Source organism: Mus caroli, chromosome 9, assembly GCF_900094665.2.
Source record: "Mus caroli chromosome 9, CAROLI_EIJ_v1.1, whole genome shotgun sequence".
Lineage (NCBI taxonomy): Eukaryota > Metazoa > Chordata > Mammalia > Rodentia > Muridae > Mus > Mus caroli.
This window is the reverse complement of record NC_034578.1, coordinates 54,225,126-54,244,558: the sequence shown is the minus strand read 5'-3', so window position 1 is coordinate 54,244,558 and position 19,433 is coordinate 54,225,126. Positions and strand designations below refer to the sequence as shown.

The 19,433-nt window shown below is 49.8% G+C and overlaps 2 protein-coding genes across 4 annotated transcripts; one reads left to right on the top strand and one right to left on the bottom strand.

The window, feature by feature from the left end:
* The first annotated feature begins 1,183 nt into the window (after positions 1-1,183).
* Positions 1,184-9,474, top strand: Mpi (mannose phosphate isomerase). Its single transcript, XM_021171674.1, has 8 exons — positions 1,184-1,235; positions 1,665-1,792; positions 2,946-3,146; positions 4,573-4,714; positions 5,042-5,224; positions 7,187-7,360; positions 8,340-8,548; positions 8,804-9,474. The coding sequence occupies exons 1-8, from the start codon at positions 1,220-1,222 to the stop codon at positions 9,020-9,022; spliced, it is 1,272 nt and encodes a 423-aa protein (XP_021027333.1). The 5' UTR covers positions 1,184-1,219; the 3' UTR covers positions 9,023-9,474.
* Positions 9,475-10,521: 1,047 nt separating this feature from the next.
* Fam219b (family with sequence similarity 219 member B) lies at positions 10,522-16,184 on the bottom strand. Of its 3 annotated transcripts, none has more exons than XM_021171683.1 (5): positions 15,875-16,184; positions 15,603-15,690; positions 14,824-14,901; positions 14,418-14,466; positions 10,522-13,068 (listed from the first exon to the last, which is right to left on the bottom strand). In XM_021171683.1, exons 1-5 carry the CDS (start codon positions 16,086-16,088, stop codon positions 12,904-12,906), a joined length of 594 nt encoding a protein of 197 aa, XP_021027342.1. In that variant the 5' UTR covers positions 16,089-16,184; the 3' UTR covers positions 10,522-12,903. The 3 variants fall into 3 exon arrangements, with proteins under 3 accessions (XP_021027342.1, XP_021027343.1, XP_029337890.1); XM_029482030.1 differs by having other exon boundaries at positions 11,721-13,065; positions 15,875-16,149; XM_021171684.1 differs by lacking the exon at positions 14,418-14,466.
* Between the last annotated feature and the right edge of the window lie 3,249 nt (positions 16,185-19,433).

Genomic DNA, 19,433 nt, shown 5'->3' with positions numbered 1-19,433 from the left:
CCCTCCCCCTCTCTCCTCCCCCCTCCCTCTCCGCTCTCTCTCCAGTTCCCAGGAGCTTTGGCAGCTGAGAGTCTGGGTCTCCAGCTGGGTTCTCTCCCTGTAGGCTGTTGTGGAGGTCCGGATGGCGGAGACTTTCTACAGAGGATACAACAAGATTACTCCACAACAGAAGTCCATCCCCTGCCTTCCCTGTGCAGGGTTCCTGGTGACGCCTCCTCTCCGTCCTATGCACAGCTTGTGAGCAGCTCAGACTGGAGAAGTGCTGGGTTCTGGAATCACCTAGGATGGGAGGGTCAGAGGAACACAGCACTGACTGCTTTACAGTTCTCTTAGGTCCTGCAATAAATCTGGTAGATCTATAAATTACTATCCCCATTCTACAGAGCAAGAAACAGAAGTTCATAGGGGGTGGGAGGGGGTAGTGACATCTGCGACCACTATCATAGTTACATCACACCAATAACCTTCTAACCACTGGCACTCAGGGGAAACCCTAAAATCCTCATGACAGCACATGACCCTATACATCGCCTGTTTTGCTGACCCCCTTTTCTTCGCTGTACTTGCACGCATACTTGTACGTGCGTGCCTGCCTGCCTGCGTGCCTCCCTCCCTGCCTTTGTGTGTCCCTTTGCCCAGATAGTGTTGAACTCTTTGTTATTTAATTGTGTACAGTATAGGCACATTCCCAAGTTCCAGCACTAGAGATTCTTGCTAGCTCTTTCTTCTGCCAGGAACACTCTTCCTCAAATCTCTCCTTTTTACCCAGATGACCGTTGTAACAGGGCTGGTCTCAAACTCAAGACAAGCTTTCTGCTTTGGCTCCCTAACTACAGGAATAATAGGAGTGTGCCACTATGCTTCGCTATTTATTGCCTTTTAACACACTAATAAGATTTATTGAATTACTTCCCTTCTCTAGACTAAAGGCCCCGAAAAAGCACAAAAGTAGTGCTATTTTGTTCTCTGATGTATGCTTGGAACAATCTGTGATACTTAGCGAGTTCTCAGTACTTACATACGGATAAAAGAAGGCTGAGACAGGACTGTTGAAACCAAGAGTAAGGGACAATGCTTTTAGGCAACAGACTCTCCTGACTGCTCAGGTAGGAGGCGGTGGGCTCTGCAAACTACATTTCCCGTGAAGCTCCGCGCGCAGAAAAAGCGGAGGCTGCTGGGAAGAACTTACGTTCCTGAAGCCGGGTTTCAGGCAACTGGGATGGCGAGTCCGAGAGGTGAGCCGTTGACCCGTGTTAGCTATCTTGGTGGTGGTCGCGTCCTGGGGACCTATACTGGCAAGACGTAGCGGATCGTGACCATTCCTGTGGTCGCTGAGCACAAGGATAGGATCTGGGGTGGGTAGTACAGCCGGGGGTCGTATCACTCGAATCACTTCGGGACTGACCGCTTGCAGAGAGATGAGTCGTTAGTTCCTTTTCCTTCCCCATCACCCCAACTCAATTCTTCTCCGTGGCAGAGAAGATCCGTATCTGCCAATCTCACAGATAGGAATATCGACGATTGTGAAAGAGAGGAGTGACCTTCCACAAGTCATAGACTCTGTGTCTATGGCCTTAGATTCCCCTCCCCCATTCCTGGTTCCCCAGCACTAGGGCCAGGTCTGAAGAGTGGAATGGCAGCTAACCTTCTGTCTGTGTCCCCAGTGTTCCCACTTTCCTGTGTGGTGCAGCAGTATGCCTGGGGGAAGGTGGGCTCCAAAAGTGAAGTGGCATGCCTGCTGGCTAGCAGTGATCCACTGGCCCAGATCTCAGAGGACAAGCCATATGCAGAGGTAAGACCCTGACTGCACATCAGTCCACTTTACCGTGAGACCAAAGGATCTGACACAAGCCATATGGATCAGTTGGGAGGGATCTCTGTAGCCTGTAGATGTTCTCTTGGTTCTGGGATCCGTGCAAATACATGCACAAAGGAAGCATAATCAGCACTGCAATCACAGAACTAGGGAGGTTGAAGGAGGAGAATCTGTCTGATCTCTCCTCCAAGATCCTGTCTCATATAAGGGAGGATAAAATATCTGGGACAGCCCACCACACGCACACACAGAGGGGTGGGGGAGAGAGAGAGAGAGAGTGAGTTTGTTTCTCTATGTGTTTCTCTGTCTTGAAACTTGTTCTGTAGACTAGGCTGGCCTTTAACTCAAGAGATCTGGCTGCCTCTGCCTCCCAAGTGCTGGGATCAAAGGCGTGCACCACCACACCCGGCTTTGTTTTGATTTTTTGAGAACTTGTCTCAGAGTGCCCAGGCTGGCTTCAAACTTGCTGTACAATTGAGAATGACCTCGAATGTCCAATCTCTTGGCCTCTGTGTTCTGAGTGCTAGGACTAAAGATATGTAACAGCAGTCCTAGTCATAAACAAGTGTTTGACTTTCATTAATTTTTTTCTTTAAAATTTATTTTTAATTATTTTATATTGCGTATAGGTGTGTTTGTGGACATGCGGTTATGTGCGTGTGAATGCAGGTGCCTGTGGAGGTCAGAAACCTTGGGTCTCCTGGAGCTGGAGTCATAGAAGGTTGTGAGCCTCTTGATGTGGGTGCTGGAAACTGACTGGTAGTGCTTTGGAAGAGCAGTAAGATCTCTTAACCAATGAGCCATTTCTCCAGTTCCCTAATGTTTTATTTAATATCAATCCCAAATTTATTCCTTCTTATGGGGAGAGAACAATCAAAACAGGAAAGTTATGTCTTTTGAGACTAAAATAAATGAGCACTAGCCCCTCACAGATCTGTTGTTGAGAGTCGTGCTTTCGGAGACGTTGGAGTGTCTGGACAGACGATTGGACAGTAGAGCACCTCCTTTCTGTACGTGAGGCCCTGGGTTTGATCCCCAAGAGCACCTCATAAGCGGATACCGATACATGCTTCATACTTCCAGGGCTGTCAGCTGCTTCCTTTTTTTCTCAACTTTCCTGTTCTTCCAGCTGTGGATGGGGACACACCCCCGGGGAGATGCCAAGATCCTTGACAACCGTATTTCCCAGAAGACCTTAGGCCAGTGGATTGCTGAAAACCCGGACTGCTTAGGCTCAAAGGTCAAGAACACCTTTAATGGGAAGCTGCCCTTCCTCTTCAAAGTGCTGTCGGTGGACACGGCCCTGTCTATCCAGGCACACCCTAACAAGGTACGGGGTCAGAGGGTGCAGAGGTCAGGGTAGGGAAGGGCTTTTGGGGGGACCTCCCCACAGATACTAGTGCTGCTTCCCTCCACCCATACTAGGCTCTAGCGAAATTCAAGTCTTACTAACAGCAGCTTGGCTGCTCGGGCGCACATGCTGGTGACACATACAGAAGCTAAGTGCAAGTGGACAACTGACTGGCCTATGCCAAGACAGAGTCTCTAAGTTTGTCCTTGGCTTCCCCTCCCCCCAGCCTAGGTCTATTCTTATCTGCCATTGCCCCGCCTGGCTCTCTTGGAGAGTTCAATTCCGGAATTCCAGGACAGGGCAGGCACCCCAGCTGCTGCCTCAGCTGCACCCCATCGTGGAAGCTTCTCACAGCCTGGCTTACACAGTCTGACTAAACTCTTTTTAAAATACTTATTTTTATTTTATGTGTATGAGTGTTTTGCCTTCATGTGTAGGCCTGTGCACTCCAGGAGTAGAGTGTGTGGGGAGGCCAGAAGAGGGCTTTGAGTTCCCTCAGATTGGAGATACAGATAGTCATGAGCTGCTGTGTGGGTGCAAGGAGCTGAACCCAGGTCCTCTGCAAGAGCAATCGGTGCTCTTAATCACAGAGCTATAGCTCCAGGACCTTTTTTTTTTTTTTTTTTTTTGGTTTTTCGAGACATGGTTTCTCTGTATAGCCCTGGCTGTCCTGGAACTCACTTTGTAGATCAGGCTGGCCTCAAACTCAGAAATCTGCCTGCCTCTGCCTCCCAAGTGCTGGGACTAAAGGCGTGTGTTACCACGCCTGGCTTCCAGGACCTTTTTAAAAAGATTATTTTATGTGTTTGAATGTTTGCCTCCATGTATGTGTGTACATCACATGCATGCTTGGTGCCTTTGGAAGAAAGAAGAGGCCATCAGAGCCACTAGAACTGGAGATACAGATGGTTGTGAGCCACCATGTGGATGCTGGGAAAAGAACCTGAGCCCTCTGCCAGAGCCGCAAGTGCTCTTAACCACTGAGCCATTTCTCCAACCCGTAATTTGGGGATTTTTAAAGATCTTACAAAGCCCAAGCTGGCCTCAAATGCATTATGTAGCTGAGGATGACCTGAGACTCCAGATATTTCTAACTCTACCTCCCCCTAAATCATTTACCCACATCACACAACTTATGTGCCTGCTGTTTAGGGTTCCTGGCCCCAGGCCAGGCCTCTTAATGCCTCTTAATTAAGTCTGTCCAAGCTCTTCCCTGGCCCATGTTTCTGCCCTGGGTAGGCTGAACCCCAAGTTTCTGCATGATGCCTTGACTGCGATCATTGCCAGAGGTAAGAAGCCACTGTTTTCTGGTAAATGGAGCAGTGGGCAGCAGCGACTGCAGAGGCTGGTACTCCTAATGATGGTAGCTGTACCCCAATTGTTCTCCTCCACTGCCCATCCACAGGAGCTGGCAGAGAAGCTGCATCTCCAGGCTCCAGAGCACTACCCTGATGCCAACCACAAGCCAGAAATGGCCATTGCCCTTACCTCCTTCCAGGGCTTGTGTGGTTTCCGGCCAGTGGAGGAGATTGTGACCTTTATGAAGAGTAAGGTTGGGTGGGAATGCTGAGGGTACATGTACTGGGCCTGGAACATAGGAGGAGCCTGGGCCAGAGGGGAAATAGAGACAGTGAGGCTTAATATCGTAGGGACTAAAGGGATCTTGGCCTCATGAGGCAGTCTTAGGGACCAGTGGGCCAGAGAGTGAGACCAGGCTCAGGTGTGGTTGCTGAGGGCTGGTGGTGAGCCATGTCTATACAGCAAGGTTTGGGTAGCGCTACTGGGTCTTTGGTTAGGGGTGCAGTGGGAGGACCTCACTTCTTCGTGTCCTGTCTCCCCATTCTTGACATCTCCTTGCCCTGGCCACCCTGCAGAGGTGCCTGAGTTCCAGTTGCTGATTGGAGACGATGCCACAGCACAGCTGAAGGAGAGCGTGGGTGGGGATACTGAGGCCATGGCTTCCGCTCTGAGGAACTGCTTTTCCCAGCTGATGAAGAGTGAGAAGAAGGTGGTGGTGGAGCAGCTTAACCTGTTGGTGAAAAGGATCTCCCAGCAAGGTGGGTGTGGCCTGGGTGGGTGTGGCCTGGGTGGGTGTGGCAGGGGCCTGGCTGGGTTCACTGCCCAAGGCTGGGATGAGGCATGGAGACAGGATTGCTGGCCCTTTTCACCAAGCAGGACACGAAAAGGGGCCAAATTTAGATGGTCCTAAGATCGGCTGCTACCGTCTCTTTCCCAGTCTTGGTGGAGTTGAGGCCCCAGGGTGAGTGCTTCTAGACTGGTTTCCTTGAGGTGGTTGGAAGCAGACTGGCCTAGAGGATCCTATCAGGGCCCTCTCTCCAGGCGTTCCCAGATTCTTCCCAATTCTCCAGCTGCTTGCTGTGGGGCAGACTTGCATTTAGGGGGCTAGGGAGCAGAAAGCACATCCTTTGCTAGAGGACTCAAGCCTTGTGCTCTGAACCATCAGCCTCTTCCTTAAAACCCTCCGAGATGTCTGACCTTGGGCTAACAGAGTTCAGGAAATGACCAAGGCGGGTGTGGTCATGTCTCTGTTGTCCTGCAGAGTCAACACACACAGTGAGAAACGAGGCTGGCAGAGTCTCAGCCAGGAGCTTACCTGGCAGCTCCTCAATGTAACCTTAGCTCCTTGCCCGACTGGCCAGCTCCTTCTCCAGGCAGCCCTAGACCCCTCTTGCGGTTCAGTCTTTGCCTAAGTCGGCTGTGTGACTTGGGTGTCACAGCCGTTTTCTCTCACCTGTGCATGCCCCCTTGTTCTGTGTCGTGGTTTGGAGTATCTTACCTGCTTGCATACTCTTAGAGAACCTTGGCCTGCGCTCTGTTCTGACATCCAAGTATGCAGGGACTCCTTACCACCATGTGTTCACTTGCTCAAACTGGGGAATCTCCAGGCCAGAGACTTCATGTTCCTCCCAGTGTTTAGCTGAGTAGGCACTGAGCAAGTATCTATAGAAGACGGAAACCACCCTCCCACTTGAACATTGCTTTCTTTATTGTGAGTCCTGCACATTCTGAATACACTCCTCCTTTATCTGCGTGTTCCAGGAAACTCAGCTCACCCTGCTCCTGCCCCTGCCCTCCCAAGACACCTCCCTCCTCCCTCTGGCCCAGGCTGAGAGCCTCTTCTCTTGGTCAGTTACCAGGGCACATTTTGGCCCATAGCACATTGTGCCCTATGCTTTCTGAGGTAGGCAACCATCCCAGTTTGCTAAGATGGACAGACTTCCTGAGACATGGAAGGGAGCTGAAGTGCTAACAAAGGCGAAGTCCTTGGTTAGTAGGGAATTTGACACTCTCCATGAAGCTTTCGGGTTACCTCCCTGTCTGTAATAGATTTTGAGCTTAAGAGCAATAAGTGGTCCCTAATTGGGAGACTGTTTCTGGGTAATTGTCTGGAGACAATGTTTTTTGTCAAAATGTAAACTGGAGATGCTAGTGGTATATGTGTTTTAAATATTTTTCATATAATTTTCCCCCATACCTCCCTTTGAGACGAAGTTTCCTGTACCGAAGGCTGGCCTCAAACGTGTTATATAGGCAAGAATGGTCTTACTGTTCTGACACTCCTCCCTCCATCTTCCGGGTGCTGGGATTGCAGCCATGTGCCACCATCCCTGTTTCTTTGTGGGGCAGAGGATCAAACCTAGGGTTTCATGCATGTTGGGCAAGCACTCTACCAACTAAGGTACGTCCCTAGCCTGTATCATTTGAGACAGGGTCATACTCTGCAGTCCAGTCTGTCTACCCCTCACGGTGAGCCTTCTGTCTTGGTGCTAGGATTATAGCTGTGTACCACAATGCCCAGCTGTTGTAGCCAGGCCAGACCTGTGCATGGTTGAGGTGAGAGATGATATTTTTGTGCAAAGATGAGGGATGTTTAGGAGAGGCCCAGCCTAAGAGCTGCATTTGTCAGGCAGGGACTGTTCACCAAGGCTCCCTCGTCAGGGTAAAGCTGTGGATACCATGTGTGTCTTAGTGGCCTTGGGATGCTCTGTGACCCTCAGTATTTGACGGAAACAGCACGGACGACATTTATGGGAAGCTCTTACTGCAGCTGCACCAACAGCACCCGGGTGATATCGGATGTTTCGCCATCTACTTCCTGAACCTGCTCACCTTGAAGCCTGGAGAAGCCATGTTTCTGGATGCCAACGTGCCCCATGCCTACCTAAAGGGAGGTGAGCCCATTTCAGTAGTAAGCCCCAGGGCCACCCACCTTGGACCTTGTTTGTTCATATGGCTGAAAGAGAGAGGTTGGTGACCTCAGGGTGACTGAGCCAGTATGGATGGTAGTAGCTGCCAGCTGGGCGGTAGATACTGCTCACAATCTGCCACTAGCTACAAGTTCTGATGTTAAGCCCCTTTGATGAGTGTGGAAATCTGAGACAAGCCACACTGGACAAAGCTGCTGTTCTCACTTGTGACTGCAAACCAACGCTACCTGCCTGGAGAGATTTTTACACTAAAATATGGGTGATGCAACAAAAGGATGCTCTTTGTGTGTGAATGCAGGTGCACATGGACCAAAGGATGTGCAAGGAGCTCAGGAACCTGGGGGTTGGAGGTTCATCCTCATTCTACTTGGTTTGAGGGTCTCTTTTGTTTTGATTTTGTTTCTTTTTCTGGTTTTTTAACCACATACTCCTATCTAGCTGGCAGTGAACTTGCAGAGATTCTCTTGTCTCCCCGAAGGACTGCTGAGATTACCACCATTGTGCTACACACTGGCATTAATGTGGGGTCTTGGCATTTGACCTCAGGTGCTCATGCTTGCATTTTTGCCCAGTGAGCCTCCCTTTTTATTGCTGTTCTTGTTTTAAGACAGGGTCTCCACTCTGTAGCCCAGGCTGGCCTCAAACGTGTGGCACCCTCTCCCCCCTTCAGCCTGTGAGTGCTGTGATTATAGGCGTGAACCACCATGTCTGACTGGATGTCCCGTTTGACTGTTTGCAGGATTCTGTTGCAGAATTCTTGCTAATGCAGGGGCTAACATAATTTGGGGCCTGATACCTTCACATATTTTCTTACAATGCTATTCACACATTTTAACCCAATTCATAGGCATTCACATGGCCTAAGCTAGGAGGCCCAGCCCTGGAGAGCCAACTTCCATGGCGTACTTCACCATCTTATTACATGACATTTCTCTGTCTCTAGACTGCGTGGAATGCATGGCATGTTCGGACAATACTGTGCGTGCTGGCCTGACACCCAAATTCATTGATGTGCCAACCCTGTGTGAAATGCTCAACTACACGCCTAGCCCCAGCAATGACAGGCTGTTTGCCCCAGCACAGAGTCAGGATGACCCCTATCTCTCGATCTATGACCCCCCTGTGCCAGACTTCACTGTTATGAAGATGGAGGTGAGTAGGTGGGCCAGGAAGGGTCCTGAATAGCATGTGAAGCTTACATGGGTAGACCTGGGGCTGGATTTCCTGTCAAGCCCACTCAGTCGGGGCAGCCACAGAGCCCATCTGTCTCTCTGCCAGGCACCAGATGTGGGCCCTCGTAGTGCCAAGAGCCTGAATAATGGGAAAGGAGGCAGCCAAGCCCCTGAGGTGGTCTAGAACCCAGGAGCAGAGTGCAAATTATACTATTCTATCACTTCTTTCTGACAGGTCCCTAGCTCTGTCGTTGAATACAAAGTCTCGACACTAGACTCTGCCAGCATCCTTCTGATGGTCCAAGGGACAGTGACAGCTATCATACGTTCCACCCATGCAGAAATCCCTCTGTATCGTGGTAGAGTCCTCTTCATTGCAGCCAATGAGAGTGTCTTACTGAAGATTATTGTGCCCAAGGATCTGCTGATATTCCGGGCCTGCTGTCTGCTGTAGAGACTAGTTCTTAGTCTCTCTGCCTACTACTGGATCCTGGCCAGCTCCATATTTCAGGTCTAGCCCAATCCCTGTCCCTGTTGTGCACTCTTTGAATGTATACTGGATTAGAAGTAGTAAGTTTGGCATTAGTAACTCCAGGAGCATGCCCAGGCTGGACCATCTTCAGGACAAGGTTTCTGTATGAAGCCTGAGGCCTGCCACTCCTCTGTACCCTCTCAACACTCTGTTACCTCTGAGCCAGGTGTGTCCACCAAAGCGGCAACCACTCTGCTCTAGCTGAGGTGCTAGGCTAACAAAGCATGCATCCCCCAGCATTAGCTCAGCATGCTCTCAGCTGCAGAGAAGGGAAGGGGAGGGAAGGGAAGGGGTAGGCCAGTGGATTAATGAAGCGCATTCCCTCTAGCTCCGTCGTCAAAGTAATTAAAGATCACTTGTGTTGAGGATACAGAGTGAAGAGCAGTCAGCCTTTGGTATGCCTGTCCCTGATGTGGGAGGAAAGAGCTCTCTGATGATGTCCAGGTTTGGTTTGAATTCTTCATACAGCTTCGTGGGGGTGGGCAGGCTGGATTCCAGAATGCTTTTACAGGAAGGGGTGGGAGAGGAAGCCAGCTCCAGCCTCAGTTGGACAGCTTGCAGGGAGACCTTCTGCTCCTGTAGTTGACTTTTTCTGAGACTGCCTTCATGTTCCAAAGGTTGGCTTTGGAGTTCAGCTTCTGCTTCCTAATGGCTCCTGGTGTTTGCACATGGTTATGTATGTGCACATACATGCACCTGCGTGTTACTCCTCAAGAACCGTCTACCTTTTTTTGAGACAGGGTCTCTCACTGGTTTGGAATTCACCAGTTCAGCTAGACTACTAACTAGCAGGTCTCAGTGGTCCTTCATCTTGACCTCCTCAGAACTGGGATTACAGGTGTGTGCCACTACTTTTGGCTTCTTATTTGGGTGCTTGGGGTGAGGGCTCAGGGATTTGAACTCGGGTCCTCATACTTGCATGGTAAGTACTCTAACCACTGAGCCATCCTCCTAGCCCCTTTATGTGTTGTTGAGGTTATCATACAGCTCAGGCTAGTGCCATGTACGGGGCTGGGAGACAACTCAGCGGTTAAAAAGTGCTTGCTGTCTTTGCAGAGAGCCCAGGTCTCATTCCCAGTTCCCATGTGGTGCTCACAATTGTAATTCCAGTCCTAAGAGATTTGACGCCTCTTCTGACTTCTGTGGACTCTTGCACCTGCATACACGTAGTACACACACACTTAAGTGTACCCCCACCCCCATACACACACTTAAGTGTACCCCCCCACCTCCGCCCCATACACACATAAGATTTAAAACCAAAGCTGGCTTTTAATCCCAGCACTTGGGAGGCAGAGGTAGGTGGATCTCTTAAATTTGAGGTCAGCCTGGTCTAAGTTTGAGTGAGTTCCAGGATAGCTAAGGTTACACAGAAAAACTGTATCAAACCAACCAAACCAAACAGTGCAGCACAATACAGCTCACTACCAGGACTGAATTTATTATAACAGACTGTGAAAGTGCAAGCCAAGAAAGAGGACTGAGGAGCAGTGTAAACGTGGGGGAGGCACTCCTGAGGAGGCTCAGATGCCCTCCTTCCCAGGACAGCCTCCCGCAGAACACCCAGCCCTCGGAATTAAGGCAGTTAGGGTGTGGGCACCTCTGTGCCTTTATTGGTGTTATTTTTGTCTGACCCCTAACAGCTGCCCACTTCTACCCCTCCTAGCTGGGCACTACTGAGCTTTTCCACAAGTAATGCTTTTCCACACGAGGCCACCTAGCTCGAGAACTTTCCTTCCGGGGACAGTTCTAGCCAAGCACCTCAATGTTAACTACAGCAACAACTACCCCAGAGAGTGTGGTTTCAGGGGCACTGCCCACCCCCAGGAGCTGCCAAATGTCCAGGCTACTCTGTTTTAACCAAATAGAAATAGAACTCCACACTTAAGTTCCACAAGCACTTGTGGCCTCACTGAGCCCTACCACCGTCTTTCTCTACTCTGTCCTATCTCTATTCCCTTTGCACATGAGGACTCCACCTCTGCGGAGTCCTAGAAGCCTGGATATGGTCTGTATTCCTTCCCTGCAGGCCATACAGAATGTGAGATCCTTGCACAGAGTTGCAGACTCCCACTGCAGAGCACAGGCAGCATCTATGACCCAACCCAAGAACCAAGTAGATGTGCCTCTGGCTTCTGTCCCATCTTCCCTCCTGTGATGCTGCCAAGCAGTCGAGTAAAAAGCCCCTAGACATCTTTTCAGCCTTCCACAGCCTGAGAGCAACAACAAAACCCCCTGCTAGGCACTGGCAACAATCATGAGGACAGGTTTGTGGCCAAGTAATAGGGAAAGCCTTATCTTTTGATCTTACCTTTTTTGCTACTACCTATGAAAGGACGTAGCAGGCATATCATTCCTCCTAAGCCTCCAGTAATCACTGAACAGGACAGTCACATGTAGTGCCCAACCCCTAACTCTGACTATTGCCGCCCCTTATACTGGGAACCCTATCTACCCCAAGCCTCACCACACACCTGGGTAAGATAAAACAAAGAGGCCAGGCGGTGGTGGCGCACGCCTTTAATCCCAGCACTTGGGAGGCAGGGGCAGGTGGATTTCTGAGTTCAAGGCCAGCCTGGTCTACAGAGTAAGTTCCAGGACAGCCGAGGCTACACAGAGAAACCCTGTCTTGAAAAACCAAAACCAAAACCAAAAAACAAACAAACAAACAAAAAAAAAACCAAAGAAGAGGACCCAGGAGGAGGGGACTGGGAAAACTAAATTCCAAGAAGACGCTTAGTACTGAGTCTCAGGCTTGGGGTTTAGCTGTGTTCTCTCAGAGGCATTTTTGTTCTGTGCATCACCAGCCCTAGCCTTGCACAGGCTAGGCAAGTGCTCTACCAGCCCTGTGCTGGGGAGAGGAATGTGCCTTGTTAGAGGGAAGGCCCCCTTGCACTGCAGATTCATCAACTCAAGTAGGGTCCAGGAGCTGGCTTAAGTCTCCCCTTCCCATCCTGTCTAAACATTTCCATGTAGGCCAGAGTCACACAGCTACACCAGGACATTGGCTCTCATCCATCAATACTTCTCAAAAGCTTACACAGCTAACCATAGGAAGGCACTAACTTCCCAGCAGCTCCCTCTGCTGGTAATCACAAAACTGCAGGTTTCTGCCAATCCAATTTTTACCTCAAAACAACAACAACAAAAAAAAAATTCGGAAAAACTCTCCAATGCCTAGGAACTACAGATAAATAAACATATACGACAGAGCGGTTCTCTTCTAACGGGGGAAGGGCCAACAGAGTTACTAAGCCCATCCAGACAGCAGGACCAGCAGAATGGCCCAAGTTCAGAGGTTCTGAAAGCCACAGTCCCACTCCATCATTAAGTTAGATTCCTTGCTGTAACCTAAGGAACAACCCACTTGGCGCTTCCCAGTTGTATTCTTTGAGATTCCTCCTGCAAGCCATAAAGTGCTGCTCTCTGCCTCTCACCATACTCCCCAGCACAGCCTGAGTGAAGCAGAGTTCGTTCTTTCTTCGCCCTCCTCAGGACAAGTCAGAACCTCTGTAAATGGTTTTCTTAGCAATCAGCATAAGAACCTCCGGAAGTTTCTCCTCTCTCCCTTATTAAAGTGGTTTCCTGAAACTGCCAATGGGAACCTGCCGACTTTCACCTATCACCTATGACCCAGACGGGGGCCTCTGACATGAGAAGCACCAGGCGAGGGCTCCCTGTAGGCCACTGGCCTGACCAGAGGTCAATGCCTCCAGCGGTTCTAGGCTGGCGGTGATACCCAGTGCACTGAGTATCACTGTGAAGGGCCATCGGGGCCATCAGCCCATCCTGGAGGGCTATGGCTACTGGAGGGTACAGGAAGAATCCCCAAGACAGCACCAGCAGCAAGAACACGCGGAAGAAGCAATAGGCTTAGGAGGAATGAGGTCCAGGTCCTCATCATCTGGAATCTCATCCAGGTGATATCCATCCTGCAGCAGCTGCCGGCTCACATCCTGGTTCACCTGCTAAAGGAAGAGGACAGAAGTGTAAAACAGGATGCGAGGCATACAGAGCTGCTGCCTAAAGGCAGGTCCCTCCTCTACCTAGCCCCAGGCCGCTGCACATCCTGCATTACAGAAGGATCGCCCTTTCTCTGCAGTGTCTTTCCAGCAGTGAGGAACTCCCCAGAGGCTCACTGAGAACCAGCCAGGCTTCTCTTTAAAAATCTGTCACCCAGATATCCATGTCAAGATTGAAGAATATGGGGCTGTCCTCTGTGGTGGTGCATGCCTTTGATCCCAGCACTTGGGAGACAGGCAGGCAGTTCTGAGTTCAAGGCAAGCCCGGTCTATAGAGCGAGTTCCAGGACAGCCAGGGCTATGTAGAGAGAGGAAGGTTGACAACAGAAAACTAGGCTGGAGTATTAGAGGTATATGTGGAACCTGGTAGGGGACAGCTTTGTCTGCTAGTTCCTTCTGTGCTGGCAGGGCTAGGTTCCTGCAAAGCCAGCCTGCTTTCACCAGGGTGCTGGTAGGCAGGACATCAATGATGCTAGGAAATTTTAAGACTTGTGATTCTTGACAGAATTTCCTTAGTTTTTGACAATCTTAATGTCTTAGACATATAAGGAGGGTACAATGTGCAAGCTGTTTTCTCCTTTGCAAAACTGAGATTAACCAATGACTCCTAGTAGAATAAAGAAGAGCTACCCAGTGCAGCCATGTCCCTAACTGCAGCTCCTTTGTACTTGTACTGGCACATGGTACCATGCCTGGTTGAGAATTTTCTGTCTCTTTGGTTCTCACTGGGACAATCACTCTAGAAAGATGTCCTAAAGACCAGCCTAGGAGGTGTGCTCAGACTATTGCCAGAGATGGAACTGAAGAAAGCAAGCTCAGTGAAGATGGGTGGGGGAGGGTTGAATGCTGACTCAGAGAAAAAAAGGGAAGCCTTGAGTTACCTTTCAACACTGGAAGGCAAACCTATGACCAGTGGGTCCAGGCTGCAAGAAACAGAAGACCTGGAAACTACCCAAAGAGGGCAGCAAGCAATGCTTAGATGTAATGAGTGACCAATCACAAGAAGCATTCCAGCACAGTTTATGGACACTTAGCCGGAACTTAGAAAGAGGATTCCAAGATTATGGACTTGACATCACTTCTAGCTCTGAGGATATATAGTCTCCTGAATTTCAACAGCCATCCTAAGATGCCTGTCTGTCTTTGCTTAGGGAAGAGGGCATAGTGGAAGACTAGAGAGCAGAGTGGAATCTAGCACCGTGCTGTGCAAACAGAGGCAGCACAAACATTTTGGCAGTGGTGGGTGGTGACCTGCCTGCAGCCTGACCCTGCACAGATAGGCGCTCTGGACTTGCCTCTGCAGAGGAATACCCGGAGGAATATCTGGATTCCAGCTCCCCATCACTAGGAGAAGAGGAAGACAATCAGTTCAGGGGACATCTCTGTGGCACAGCTGCAAATGGCGAGGGCATGCAAGGGGGTCTGAAGGACTTGTGAAGCAAAGACTGCACACCAGAGAACTCAAGCCCAGAGTCCCAGTGAGCACCAATGGCTCCCAGAGGTGATTCTCGCTAAAAGTGCAAGCCCAATAGGACAGGAACTCTTCCAGCCATGCCATCCCTGGAAGGGACAGCAGTCAAAAGAGAGCAGCTCTGGAGTGTACATGAAGGGCCTTGGGGGAGATAGGCAGCAGGCAAGGGCGTCAAGCACTCTGCTGAGCTATTCAAGTCACTGCCGACTGTTTCCAAGGAAAGCACTCACCTGTCAGAGTCAAGGGACACCAGGTTTTCATCTGGACTCTGGCTAAGAGCAGTGTAGCCCTTGTTAAACTTCACTGACCTGAGATGGGGCGGGGAAGAAAGCAGAGGCATTTCACAGGGAAGGCCAGAGCCCTGGTCCCTATGCAGAAAGAACTGAGTGGACTATTCCAGACTTTCCTTCTACCCGGTCACAGCCCGGTCAGTCACCACAACCTGCTGCTCTATGCAGTTGGCCCCGGCTCCTCGGATTCTTTTCTGGCCCACTCTACTGCACTGAAAGCTCCTAGGAAAGGCCCACCTCCCCATTTCAGGAACCAGGTAAAAAGCATCTGTCCACCTTAGCCTGAGGATCCCAGGCAAGTCACATTTGAGTTTCAGCTATAATCAGCTATGTGAGGTCCTATTCAACTCTAAGAGGGTATCATTCTGCTTTTAAAAAACAAACAAAAAAAACTCCAAAAATACTGCATGGGCTCTCCATCTTCACTCCTGGGACTCCAGCAACCATCTCGTCCTTTAATGAATATCCTATCTGTGCACTGATGCAACTCCCCTTTTACAAAGTCTATTTTGTGACTTTTCTATTTTGCACAGTCTTAAAAAAAAAGGAGTAGAGGTAGTTCCAGTTCTCACACTCCCACCCATCCCCATCCCTCCTAGTTCCCATTCTTAAGATACCAGCAAATAAGCTAGCTAGCTCAACAGTGCCCTGATTCCCAAGCAGGAAGGGATAAGGCCTTTGAACGCTGCTGACACAGAGGAAGTAAAGCCCAGTGAGACCTTTTCCCTGAAGAATCGGGGCGGTTCGTCAAGGCACCCAGCATGCCCTTTCTCCGCAGAACGGCCTTGGCATGGTCCCGGTGCTTCTCTGGAAGTCAAAGGGTCTTATGTCAGCCAGGTCTTCCCCATTCCGCTGCTTTCCGGGCTGTCGGGGACAGGAGAGGGCTGCACCTAAACCCCCTCCCCTCTGGGGATCACGGGGCTCTAGGGATCAACCCCAGGCCACAGCAGCCCGCGAGGGCAGAGACCTTCATGCAGCCCACTGCACTCACTCAGCTTAGCCTGAATGGAAGGTGCGCGTGTCACCAAGTAGGGTCCCCGCTTCTCCATGGCGGGGGGCGGGCGTTCCCCGAGCCGGAGGGCCGCGCCGCCGCTCTGTCCGGAGGGCAGCCCCGCAGTTCCTGCCACGCTGTCGGGAGCCGCGCCAAGCTGAGACCCCTGGGTGGACATCCGCACCGCATGCCCGCGGAGCTCGTCGGTCGCCATGACCCGTCCCGCCCCGCCCCGCCCCGCTCCGCCAGTGGCCAGACCGGCTCGGGGAAGAACGAATGACAAGACGTACACTCCTTTAGAAAGATGGCGACGCGCAGGCGCGGGTTTGCCTTGGCGCTTTCCGGCGGCCTGCTGCGGAGAGAGCATCAAGGTTCCGCCCTTCCCGTCAGGAACTGGCCAGCCCAGGTCTTGCCTTTCAGGTACTCTGAGACCCGAAGTCTGTCTGAGCCTGTTGATGTGCAAGACGTCAGTTCAATCTATAGTCAAGTAAAATGACACATGGTAGGCTAGCGGGTTGTGCCGACCCAAGTCGCGTCGCGGGCCTCTTTCACCGCAGCCGGGGCTGCTCATATGAAGGGGCTACAGGGCCCTTCTCTAGAAAACAGGCCTGGGAGGGTCAGGATTTACCCACGGCATCCTACACAAATCAAATGCCACCGGTTTTTGATTTCTTGCCTGCTCGAGACCTTGGCAACAGCTGGCTCTTTGTTTGTTTGTTTTGTTTTTCTTTGTTTTTTGTTTTTTTCCCGAGGCAGGATTTCTCTGCCCTGGCTGTCCTAGAACTCACTCTGTAGACCAGGCTGGCCTCGAACTCAGAAATCCGCCTGCCTCTGCCTGGGATTAAAGTGCTGGGATTAAAGGCATGCACCACAGCTGGCTCTCTTTAGGCATATTTTCACATTTAAATACAATTTTGGGGCTGGAATTATATAGCCCAGAGATAGACTCCTTGCCTGGCATGCAAATAGGCCTCCCTCCCTCTCTCTTTTGGTGGTAAAATGGGAAGCTAAGAATGATGGTGCACACCTGTAAGCTCAGGACAAGGGAGGTGGAGGCCGAGTTCATGACAAACCTGGGCTATAAATCCTTGTCTTTAAAAAAAAAAAAAGAACGAAGGTCCTGCAGTAACAAAAATAAATTGGACGCCAGCAAGCAGGGTGAAAGTGCACTCTTGAGTCTGTGTGGCAGGGTACAAGGCTGTGTCAAGACTCTTGACTCTGGCCCCCCAAGGGATGTGCTTGTGTCTGGCTGGAAATAAGCTCCAGATCCTTGTAGAAACTGCCAAATATCGCGAGACTGTTCCATGGCTAACACATTGTCGAAGGGTAGGTCAATATTGTACAGCCAAAACCCCCAGGGACAAAAGAACAAAAAATGCTGCATAGGAGAAAAAGAAGCATTTGGGATCAGAGCTTTTGAAAAAAAAAAATCAGATTTGATAAAACCTATGCTATCTTGTGAATTCTGCCCCAAACTATCTGCTGGACTTCTTTTATTTTTAGGCAGAATCTCGCTATGTAGCTTAGTCTGGCCTTAAACTCACAATCCCCCTGCTTTGGTTTCCCAGGTACTGGAATTGCAGGTTTACACGCCATTCCCAGCTGTTGGGATTGTTTACTTCCAGAAACACACAACTCAGTTTATTGTTCAGCCGGGGAATACAGCTCAGTTGTGGAATGTTGCCTAACACACATGAAGCCGAGTTCATTTCCAAAATAAGTGAGACAATTTCGTTGGAGTAAGATCACTATCCACAAGATCTGGCTAATCCACAAAACTCCAAGTCACCAGACTGAAACTGACCTGAGAAATCAAGGTGAAAGAAATAATCAGATAGGCCAAACCAGTTTCATTTGTGTGACAGCATAGCTTTCTATGCCTCAATTCTTCTTCTTCTTCTTTTTTTTTTTTTTTTCTTCCCCAAGACAGGGTTTCTCTGAGTAGCCTGTGTTGTTCTGGAACTCACTCTGTAGACCAGGCTGGCCTCGAACCCAGGAATCCGCCTGCCTCTGTCTCCCAAGTGCAAGGATTAAAGGTGTGGGGCACCACTGGCGGGCTGCCTCAACTGCCTCAATTCTTTCTTAGAAAAAATAACCAGAAGTTACCTGTATTGGTCAGTTTTGTTTCCTTTGTCTCCCTGCCCTAGGCTTCTAAGCAGAGCAAAGTAATCACCCAATCCATCCTTTTGTTTCTGCCCCTGTGTGGTCTATAAACACACCTTACAACTCTGCTCTTTGGAAACAATGAAAACGAAGTTGCCTAATTTAAGGGGTGGGGGTGGAGGACCCAGGGCGTACTTAGCAGTAAAACATTTTTGCCTTGGAGACAGACAATCCTCACCCTCACTGTTAAATTGTAATTTTGTCTCAAGAAAAGTGATATTTGGTAGATAAGAGTTTAACACAGGTCTGAATCTAAACCCCATTTCCTACCTTACTGCTACATTCTACTGTTTGCCTTAATCTGGTAGCAAGATATGAAAAGCTAGAACAAGATGTCTCAGCCAGAGGCATTTGCCACTATGCCAGACAAACCAAACCTGAGTTTGATTTACCCAGTGGAGAGAACTGAATCTTATAAGTTGTTCCCCTGAACTCCACACACTCATTTAAATGAAATAAAAAAACTTGGAGGGGAGGGGGGGAGGAGCTACAATATGGCTGGTAGGGTGGCAAACACCTTCAATTCCAGCCCTCAGGAAGCAGAGCAGGCAGATCTGAGTTTGAGACCAGCCTGGTCTAGAACAGCCAGGGCCACACAGAGAAACCCTGTCTTGAAATACAAAACAAAAAGCCAGGATCATGTCTCCTGAGAGGGATATAATTAAAATTCCACATGGCACAGAGGGGGGTTTTTTTGTTGCTGTCTGGCCTGGAACTATGTAGACCAGGCTGGCTTTGGACTCAGTGGTCCACATGGCTGTTTCTTGAGTGTGGAGCTAAACACAAGTGCCACCATGAGTGAACTGCAAGACACGCAGATTATAGGATGGGCTGGACTCTGCGAAAATATGAACTGTATTTTATACCTTTTTTTTTTTTTTTTTTTTTGCTAGATAACTTGTGTGCACAGGTGTGAAAGTCAGAGTAACTTTCATGATTTGGGCTCTCCTGTTGTAGCTGTGGAGACTGAACTCAGGTCATCCATCATGCTTCAGAGCGAGCACCCTCACCCACTGAGCCATCTTGCTGGCCTGAAAGCATATATTCTTCAAAGTTGATTCAAAATAATGTGGAGTTGGGAGGGAAAAAGTCAGGAGCTGGTGGTAGGTGGGAATGTATAAAACTACTCTACCTCAGTTAATGGTCTGCAGCAGCAGTGCTCAACCTGTGGCTCACAACCCCTGAGGGAGGGGGTGTATGTCAAAAGACCCTTTCATGTGGGTTGCCTAAGACCATCCAAAAGCAGGTATTTACATTACAATTCATAACAGCAGCAACACTGCAGTTATTAAGTAGCAATGAAATTAACTTCATAGTTGGGGGTAGGGATTCCTGCATCAGGAAGGTCTAGAATACTGCTCTATAGTCTAAAGATGCTCTTCTAAACAAGTCAACC

Excerpts from the sequence above, each read along its gene's own strand:
- Mpi (XM_021171674.1), top strand. Across the intron at positions 1,793-2,945 it reads AGGACAAGCCATATGCAGAG|CTGTGGATGGGGACACACCC; the intron begins GTAAGACCCTGA and ends CTGTTCTTCCAG. Across the intron at positions 7,361-8,339 it reads CCATGCCTACCTAAAGGGAG|ACTGCGTGGAATGCATGGCA; the intron begins GTGAGCCCATTT and ends CTCTGTCTCTAG.
- Fam219b (XM_021171683.1), bottom strand. The coding sequence starts at position 16,088 with ATGGCGACCGACGAGCTCCGCGGGCATGCGGTGCGGATGTCCACCCAG. Across the intron at positions 14,467-14,823 it reads GTGTCCCTTGACTCTGACAG|TGATGGGGAGCTGGAATCCA; the intron begins GTGAGTGCTTTC and ends CTCTTCTCCTAG. Across the intron at positions 13,069-14,417 it reads CCGGGTATTCCTCTGCAGAG|CAGGTGAACCAGGATGTGAG; the intron begins GCAAGTCCAGAG and ends CTCTTCCTTTAG.